The sequence below is a fragment of the Giraffa tippelskirchi genome, chromosome 2 (genome assembly GCF_054371585.1).
Source record: "Giraffa tippelskirchi isolate mGirTip1 chromosome 2, T2T-mGirTip1v1.2.pri, whole genome shotgun sequence".
Taxonomy (NCBI): Eukaryota; Metazoa; Chordata; class Mammalia; order Artiodactyla; family Giraffidae; genus Giraffa; species Giraffa tippelskirchi.
Genome location: NC_137276.1, coordinates 110533770 through 110542794, shown reverse-complemented (window position 1 = coordinate 110542794; position 9025 = coordinate 110533770). Strand labels below are relative to the sequence as shown.

At 59.9% G+C, this 9025-nt stretch overlaps 1 protein-coding gene across 17 annotated transcripts in view; it reads right to left on the bottom strand.

Moving 5' to 3' along the window:
- COL6A2 (collagen type VI alpha 2 chain) overlaps nucleotides 1-9025 on the bottom strand; it is a 32255-nt gene continuing 23230 nt past the window's right edge. For 11 of the 17 annotated variants that reach the window (XM_081570195.1, XM_081570194.1, XM_081570196.1 and 8 more), the window contains 9 exons: nucleotides 8834-8869; nucleotides 8547-8609; nucleotides 8399-8461; nucleotides 8223-8258; nucleotides 7989-8034; nucleotides 7561-7713; nucleotides 6945-7397; nucleotides 6721-6759; nucleotides 1-1124 (listed from right to left, as the gene is read on the bottom strand). In XM_081570195.1, the coding sequence (XP_081426321.1) occupies nucleotides 526-1124; nucleotides 6721-6759; nucleotides 6945-7397; nucleotides 7561-7713; nucleotides 7989-8034; nucleotides 8223-8258; nucleotides 8399-8461; nucleotides 8547-8609; nucleotides 8834-8869 (1488 nt within the window). In that variant the 3' untranslated portion in view covers nucleotides 1-525. Of the gene's footprint in view, nucleotides 3302-6720; nucleotides 6760-6944; nucleotides 7398-7560; nucleotides 7714-7988; nucleotides 8035-8222; nucleotides 8259-8398; nucleotides 8462-8546; nucleotides 8610-8833; nucleotides 8870-9025 lie in introns of all 17 variants that reach the window. The other 6 variants (XM_081570207.1, XM_081570208.1, XM_081570205.1 and 3 more) reach the window with 1 other exon arrangement.

Below are 9025 nucleotides of genomic sequence, written 5' to 3'. Positions count from 1 at the left end.
GCAAGAGGGGTCAAAGCCTTTATTGGACTGGGGTGTGTGCACACAGGGAGGTATGAGGCCTGCTGTCATAGCTCAGTCTGATGGGGGAGGTGACCCCTAGAAACCTGGAAGCATGGCAGCGGGGCTGTTAGAGCTGGCAGAGAGCCTTTGTGGAGGAGGGGTGGGGGGAAGGATGAATCTGTGAATGAGGTTGGGCTGAGGGAGGTCCACTGGAGAAGTGCACCCCAGGAAGCTTCTGGGGTCCCGGGAGGGCATAAAGGGCAGGGTGAGGGCAGACAGTGAAGAAGAGAGGAGGGCTGGGGTGCCCAGAGCTATGGGATTCCCGGTAGGAGCTGGGTGGGCTGGGGTCCTTTGCTCCTGACTTTATATCCATATGTGGAGACTCAGTCCTCGGCGGCTGGACCTCTCAGTGGGGTTGGAGTAGCACCATGGACAGGAGGACAGAGCCCGTGGGGCAGGAGTCACCAGCCCTGGGCCTGGTGGGGGTACAGGGGCCAGGGGAGGGTTGGTGGGGGGCAGGGGGCGCTAGCAGATCCAGCGGATGAACCTGTCGAAGAAGCTGGGCTGGGCCAGGCTGTCGTAGTCTTTCTCGCGGAAGACGGCAGCCGGGTCACCCAGGCTGATCTTGGAGAGCACGTCCGCATCCACGTCGCTACCCACAGCCACCACAGTGGGCACCACGTTCTGCTTGCGCATGGAGTGTACCGCCTCGTCCAGGCTGTCGTTGCCTGTGACGCCGTCGGTGAGGAACACAAAGGACAGCTCCGCGTGGCGGCGCGCCCCAGCCCGAGCGCCTTGCACCACCTGGTTGATGGCCTGCACAATGCCCGCGCCCACATGAGAGAAGGAGTTGAGGTATTGCGCGTTCGCCAGTGCCTCCTGAATGACGGTCAGGTTGGAGGTCAGCGGGAAGGCCACTTGCTGCTCACGCGGGCCCCCGAACTGCAGCAGTGCCACGCGTGCGTTGAGTGGGTCGTCGTCCCTGCGTGCCAGGGTCAGCCGTCGGGACACCTCCTCCACGAAGCGCCGCACCTTGTGGAAGTTCTGTTCGCCCAGCCGCTCAGAGCCGTCCAGCAAGAAGACGATGTCCACTGGTCGCTGTGTGCACTGGGCCACGTACAGCTCTAGGAGCGAGAAGGGGTGGTGCGCGGGCGACCCACGTGAGGCCCGGCGGCCTGGCCCCTGCAGCGCCCACCGGGCCACGCCCTCACTCGCCTCTTTACGCTCACCCCGCCCACAGGAGCTTCCCCCAAGGTCACTCGGGTTGGGAGCTCCCCCACCTGACAGCGCCCAGGACTTTGGTGCAGACTCCCACCTGTCTCCCTGAGACCGACACCGTCTCTTTTGGTTGTGCTGCCACCAGGAAATGTCCCCAACCCTGAGACTGAGGGGTCCCTTTTCACTCTACCAGTACCATCTCTGCCCAGCAGCCTCCAGGCCCTCATGGGAGGGGTCCATAAAGCCCCTTTTTTTGACCCAAGAATTGGATACGCCCCCAAAGGATCACAGTCCATGGGGGATGAGGGTGTGATTGTGTAAAAAGATCTCAAGAAGATCCTCAGACTCAACGACCCGCCTCTGGCCATATCTCTCTCCAGCCTTGGGAATGTTAGAGAGAGGGGCCCCTCAACTAGATGAGGCTTTGGTAGGCAGTGGGCACAGGTGTGGCCAGGACACCCTTGCCCTCATCTGGGCAGTCACCAGCCTGGACATGCTGGACAGTGTGCGGGCAAGATTGCTGCCAGGCTGACGCTAGACCTAGGGGGCATGCCACTACACAGGCTGAAAACTCGCTCCACACACAGAAGAGACCACAGGCTCGGTCCCCGTCCATAGGCCAGGAATGTGCAGCCAAGCCCCTCCCCCAAGCTACTGCTGAGATCTCAACTCTAACCGCCATCAGGGCTCGGCATGGACCAGGCTGGTCCTCCCCACTTGGGTCTAGCTCCTCAGCCCTTGGTCACCCCTCCTGACCTGGGCAGGAAAGGGCTCTGGTCACAGCTCAGGTGTGCTGACCCGGGGCTGGGCACACAGGGGCCCCATCAAAAGGAGATCCTGATCCTTGGCAGCAACCATGAGGAGGGCAAGGTCCTGTTTGGGTCCTGCAGGCACCAGGTGACCCCCGCCCCCCCTGTGCCGCATGGGTCATCCTCAAGATCCAGCAAGCAACCAATTCACCCCAGCAAGCCGCTGACCACAGCACACACTCAGGTACCTTGCTTTTCAGCTTTTATAGAATGTCTGAGATGAGCTCACAGCACCTGAAGGACACGCTTGGGTGTGTCCTTGGAGTGCTGCTCCTGGCAGAGGAGCAAGGGGTTTGGTAGATTTTTTTTTCTTTTTTTAAGGAGCTTACTAATGATGCAGCTTATCTTGGTGGTGGTACAGATGAAGAGCAGCTTCGAGCTGGACTGAAACTGCCCAGCAAGCTCCCCGTGTGTCCCTGGCAGGCAGAGTCTAAGATGTAGGGATTGGTGGTGTAGGCAGGGGGAGTTTACTCAATGTCTCAGCTAGGGGACAAGAGGACTGCACAGGGGCCCTGGGCAGAGGCCAGCGGTGGAGCCAGGAGCTTGGTCGTCTGTGAGGCTCTGCTGGTTTCTCTTTCTGGCCAGATAATGGCCCCCAAGAGGTCCTAATGCTGGATTCTGTGACTGTGACCTTATACAGCAAAAAGGACTTTGCAGACGGAATTCAATGAACAATTCCCTTGAAATGGGGGGGACTATCCTGGGTTATCTAGCCCTAAATGCCACCACAAGAGTCCTTGTAGGAGGAGGCAGAGGGGAAGGGGAGAGGTCTCATGACCACAGAGGCAGAGAGGGGAGCTGGAGAGGCAGGAAGGACCCTCTCTTAGAGGCCCAGAGGGTGTGTGGCCCAGGACATCTTGACTTTGGACTTCTGGCCTCCAGACTGAGAGAACAGCTTCTTGCTGTCTCAAGCCTGGCAGTATAAGGCAGGCAGCCCCCAGGAGCTCATGCAGCCAGGTGGAGCTGCACCCTGCGGCTTTAGCACAGCGCCAGCGCGGTCTCGGGGTCCCCCACGATGTCCCTGTGCACCAGTTTAAAGGTGTCAATGAACAGGTCCATCCAGTCCTGCCGCTCGTTTCCTGTGGCGAACTTGGCCCGCTCCGCGGTGTAGACCAGCACAGCCACCAGCTTGGAGTAGGCGGCTGGGTCCTGCGTGAGCTCCGTGGCGTTTAGCAACTGTTGGATCAGGGGGATGGTCCTGGGGAAGGAGACATCCGGGCCCTCTTCCGTGCGGAGGAAGGTAACCGGGGGCTCGCCGCCAGGCCACGGTCCATCTGCGGGGGATTCCAGAGAGGCCTTTCAGGGATATGGTGGGTATGAGCATGCCTCCGGCCGCTTCTCTCCTCGGAGACGAGGAGGGGCCAAAGGCTCAGCCAGGGGTTAGATGAGGAGCCAGAGAGGCTGCAGCTCCCTCACTGTTGGCACCGAGTGCCAAGGCCAAGTGGGGCTTCAGGGAGCCCCGAGGAGATGGAGCAAGAGCTCGAGAACCGCGAGACTCTTAGCACGATGGCTTCTGAAATGGACCCGGCCTGGTAGCTGCTGACAGCTCAGGGCCCTGCCCTGGGAAGGCCTCAGCACTGCTGGGAGAATTTCCTGCCTGTTTCAGCCCTGCCTGGTGCTAGGTAGGTGGCCCCTGGAGCCCCTCTGGAGCAATTTCTTTAGACAAATCTACCTTGCCCTTTAGATGTAAATCTCCGGGCCCAGAGCCATCTCCGAGGACCAAGGAATAATTGCTCAGTGAGCCTCTCGCTCTCTACCCACCTGTCTCTGGGGAGGTCAGGGCCTACCCTCTGGGCCCAATGGGCCCAAGGCCTCCTGTCCTTGGGGGGCCTTGGTATGTCCAGTTAGCTCGTCCAGGTGGCCCGGCCCACGGCCCCACCCCTGCCCTGCCCTGCGCCCTTCCTTTGGGCCCCAGCCTTCCAGAGCCCTGGCCTTGGTGTGGGGAGCAGGGCTCAGGCCTCCTGGCTTTCCTGCCTCCTACAGCAGCTGTCATGGAGGAAAACCTGCCTTTACTGTCTTGACTGGTGTCCAGCATTGTTTCTGTTTGACAGCTTCATGGTTCTGCCCCAGCTGAGTTGCCACCCAGCTCAGTCCAAGCCCAGATGTGACTGAGTCTCTGGGTGGACAGGACCACTTGGCCCAGAAGGTCCAGGCTGCACGAGAGCAGGCCGCATCCCCCTGCGCCTTGTCTGCTCAGCCCTCAGCATGCTGGACAGAGTCCACTAGTGTCAAGGAGCACATTCTGTAGTTACATCTGCTCTCTTCCTCTCTGGGCACAGTGTCTAATTTACTTGGAAATCTAAAATCATTCTACAGGAAATGAGAGACTTCCCTGGTGGTGGCTAAGATGCCACACTCCCAATGCAGGGGGCCCAGATTCAATCCCTGGTCAGGGAACTAGATCACACATGCACAATGAAGAGTTCAAATGCTGTAACAAAGACCTAGCATCCACAACTAAGCCCCAATGCAGCCAAACAAATATTAAAGAAAAAGAGGACAGGGTGGAAATTAAAAAAAAAAAACAAAAAGGAGAATGAGATTGTGAGTTTAGTAAAAGGAAGAGTTAGGAGAAGGGAGAAAAGGTCTCTCAGGGGTCTGTTCCCTTTCACTGTCAGGTCCTGGAGGCTCAGGAGAAGCGAGATCACCAAGCTGGGGACCAGCATCACTCTAATATCAAAATCAAAGACATCACAAGAAAGGTCACACAGCCCTGTTCATCTCTCATGAACACAGATGCAAAGATCCTCAACAAAATACTAGCAACTGAATCCAACAGTCTATGTGTGTTCAGTTGTTCAGTCATGTCCAGCTCTTTGCGACTCTTTGGATTGTAGCCGGCCAGGCTCCTCTGTCCATGGGATTTTTTTCAGGCAAGAATACTGGAGTGGGTTGCCATGCCCTCCTCCAGGGGATCTTCCTGACCCAGGGATTGAACTTGTGTCTCCTGTATTGGAAGTGAATTCTTTACCTGCTGAGCCACCAGGGAAGCCCAACAGTGTGTGAATATATATATATATATATATACACACACACACACACACACACACACACACACATATATATACGTATATATATATTACACACCATGACAAAGTGGGATCTATGTCAGGTCTGTAAGGCTGGGTCAACATTTAAAATGCAAAGACTGTAGCCCATGATGTTGACAAGCTAAAGAAGAAACACCACCCAATCATATCATAGGTGCAGAAAAAGTATCTGACAAAATCCCACACATATTAATGACAGACTCTCAGTAACTAGGAATGGGGGGACCAGCCTCAGCTTGTGAGAAGCATCTACAGAGACCCTCAGCTGACTGCCCGTGGTGAGAGACTCGACACTTCCCCAGCAAGATGACTGCTGGGCCCTGGCACCAGGGCTGGGGTCAGGTTTCTGCCCTCAAGAGGTCACCTGACCACAGGGCTCCTACCCTGGGAGGACTTGGGTGTCCTGACCATGGGTTGTCTGTGTCTCTGTGGGGATACCAGCCCATTTCGCCCTGGAGGAGACAGGGATTGGAGCTACTGGGTCAGCCTCTGGGGGTTGGGTGGCTCTGGCACCACACACCACTGTCTCCAGCTGACTCTGGGGACCTCAGGCCCAGGCTGTCTCTGGGATGACCCCACTGCTTGCCATCGGCCATGGCGTGGTCACTGGTACAACCTCAGGAGCACTTCCTTGGAAGTTCTCTGTCAGAATAAGAGTAGGGACCCTTGTCCCCAAGTCAACATACTCCCTCTCCTCAGGCTGCCTTGGAGTCTTTGAGCCTACCCAGGGGCCCATCTGACGCCTAGAAGGAGCCTACCCCAGCACCGACTTCATGGCAGACATGGATGTGGACACAGGCCCCGTGTTCCCGTCAATGTTGACCCGCCAGCAGCCCAGTCCAGCCTGGCCCCTGCCCACTGCCTTCCAGAGTCAGCCCCAGAGGTCCCACTTGCAGGACCGGCCCAGTACCCACAACTCAGCACAAGGATCCAGTGCTGGCTCTACGACTCGGCTGGCGAGGGCAGGGCGAGCTGTGAGGGCTCAGCTCCTGGTGTCCCTGGGCACCTCCATGGCCCAGTCACTGTAGCAGACAGCAGCTCGATGCCCAGTGGAGCTGGATGATGCCATCCTGCCCTGTCCCCTGCCTGAGAGATCCCTTGGAGCAGCCTCTGTGGGTCCCCAGCCTCCCACACTAGTGCAAACAGGTTGGGCCTGGGGCATGGCCCCCGAAACGCCTGCTTCCGGATGGAAGATCAGACCAGTGATGCGGGGCAGCAGCAGCATGGGGCTGTCAGGGCAGAGGCCCCGCCCCCTCGCCCAGCGGCCCCTGGGCTGTGGATGTGTTCACCTCCTGGAGGGTTTAAGACCAGCCATTTCATGTATGAACCCAGGGCTTCAGCCCTAGGCAGCCCTGGGGTTTCTGTCCCTCTGGGCACCTGTGTGTTTGAGACCAGTAGCTGGAGAGCCCAGTGCAGTGCCCAGTGGGCAGCTCCCCTTCCCCACATGCATGAGGTGGGAGGCGGCTGAGCACCCCCAGCCCCCTCCTCGGAAGTGCTGGGATCCTGGAGGCTGGGCCACCGCAGGTCTGGAACCTGAGGCTTCTCCTGGGGGTGGCTGCACGGGCATTTCCTGAGGTCCCTGCGCAGCCCTCCCTACGGCCCTGGCTGCTGACTTGTCTAGGGGTCAGCGGCGCCCACGTTACCTGTTTGGCAGGGAAGATCCGGGCACACGATCTGGGGATCTAGGAGAGAGGAAAAGAGGCGGGGATCCTGGTGACTCCCATCAGGTCCTGCGGGGCCAGGAGCCCCTCCTCTCTCCTCCCCTCCCCTCCCCTCCTCCTTCCTGTGCAGCCCCACCTCTCCCCGCCCCGCCCTATCCCTCCCCTCTCCCCGCCCTCCCCTCCCATCCCCCGCTCCCAGGACTCACCCGGGCACAGCACGTCCTCCATGTCGTCGATGAACTTCTCGGCCACCAGGTCGGAGAAGAGAGTCATGTTGCGCACCTGCTGCGGCTTGTCGCAGGCAATGGAGTACAGATTCTCGCTCTCGTGCTTCTCGTGGAACATGTCCCCAATGCCGATGGCCGTTACCGTCACTTCGTGGTTGCATAGCGCCCGCAGGTTGAGGTCGTCGTCCCGGGGGTCGTGACGGCCGTCTGTGATGACCACCGCGAACACGCGGGTCTTCTGGCGCCGGCTCTCCTTGATGAGCTTGTTGTAGGCGAACTTGAGGGCCGAGGGCGTCCAGGTGCCGCCAGCGATCCACTCAAGGTTCTTGACAGCCTCCTTGAAGCTGGACAGTGAGTCGATGCGCTCGTCGTCCAGCTGGATGGCTTCGAAGGTGCCCTCGTGGCTGTACTGCACGACGCCCACGCGGGTCCCTGCAGTGGGCGTGGGCGTGAGGTCAGCCTCGCGGAGCTACGACCCCACTGAGACTTCTCCCGTGGGCTTCGATCTGGATCCCAGGTGCCCTGCGTGCCGGCCCCTTTGCTCAAGACTGCGGCCTGGCGCTCCCGGACCCCACCCCACTGCGGTGCAGCTGACCCGTCTCCGACTTGGGGTCCTTGGCGATGGCCCCTAGCCTGTTGACCACGTTGATGACGAAGTTCTTCTCTAGGGTGAAGTTGGTGTAGCCAATGCTCTCGGAGCTGTCGATGACGAACACCACGTCCAAGGCGCCACAGCGCTTCTCACAGTCTGTGGGGAGCCGGGAGAGCGGTGGGGTGGGGTCAGCGGGAACAGGGCAGAAGGGCGGGGCCGGGCGAACCGAGGGGCGGGAGGGTCGCCGCGCTGACCCCCACCCAGCCTATGGAGACACCCTTAGACCCCAGGGGCGTGCACCGTGGGAAACAGTGAATGAAACCCGGAGGGTAGGGCTAGGACAGGTGACCTTGACCCCTGGACAGGAGGGGTCCCTTGACCCCCAAGGGACACAAGCGTTCCGGTGTAGCCGCGTGGGGGCCGCGACTCACCACAGCACCCGCAGGTCTCCCGCACGTAGGTCATGACGTCGCATTCCTGGAACACAGCTGGGTCAGCCCGGCAGAGCATGAACCATGGGGAGGGACTAGAAGTGCTTCCTGGGAGCCTGCCGACCCTGTCCACCTCCTGCCCTGACCTCACCCCCGACCTGTCTGTCCCTGCTGCCCTTTCTTTGGATTTTAAGAGGAAGGAGGACCCCGAGTCCAACCCCAACTGATACCTACCGTGAGGCCAGGGTCTCCTGGAGGGCCAGGCTCTCCCTGGAGGAGGAAAGGTGACAGTAAGAGGTGACACTCATGGCCAAGGCTGGGAGGGCTGCGGACCACATGGTTCAGGTGCCTGCTGGCCAGGCTGACCCAGGGGCAGGGCCTCCGGGCCAAAGGTATGGCGACTGACCTACCTCGGGTCCTGGAGCTCCTCTCTGCCCCCGTGGGCCAGGCTCACCAGGGGGACCAGGATCTGCCTGAGAAGGAAAAGGGCAGGTGGGCTCTGGCAGTGCCCTGGGTGGTCCCCGCACATGACTCTGCGCTGGGCACGAAGGTACTCACGGGTTCTCCCTTCTGGCCTTTCTTCCCAGGTTCTCCTTTGGAGCCAAAGTCACCTCTGCCCCCCTGTGACATAGGACACCCTTGTTAACAGTGCAGAGAGCTCTGTGGCCCAGCACTGCTCCCCTGCCCCAGCCTCAGCAGACCTTCCGGCTTTTTCAGGAGGAACCTGTACTCAGCAGTGCTGGCAGAGATGCAACCCTGCATGGATTCAGGGCATGGCTAGCTCCCACCCCCAGAGCTCAGCGGAGGCCAGATGTGCAGATGGCCCCATGCGCCACAGTACGTACCTCGGGGCCGGGGGAGCCTGGCTCGCCCTTCTCTCCCTGGGAAGCAAGCACAGGGGTCACTCAGCAAGGGCCAAGGGCTGGCAGGCCCTGCAGCCCCGTCCCAACCCTCACGGTGAGCCACACAGGCTGTGGGAGAAGGTCTGAGGTTCCAGGAAACCTGCCTCTTCTCTTGCTGGCGCCCTGGGCCCTTCT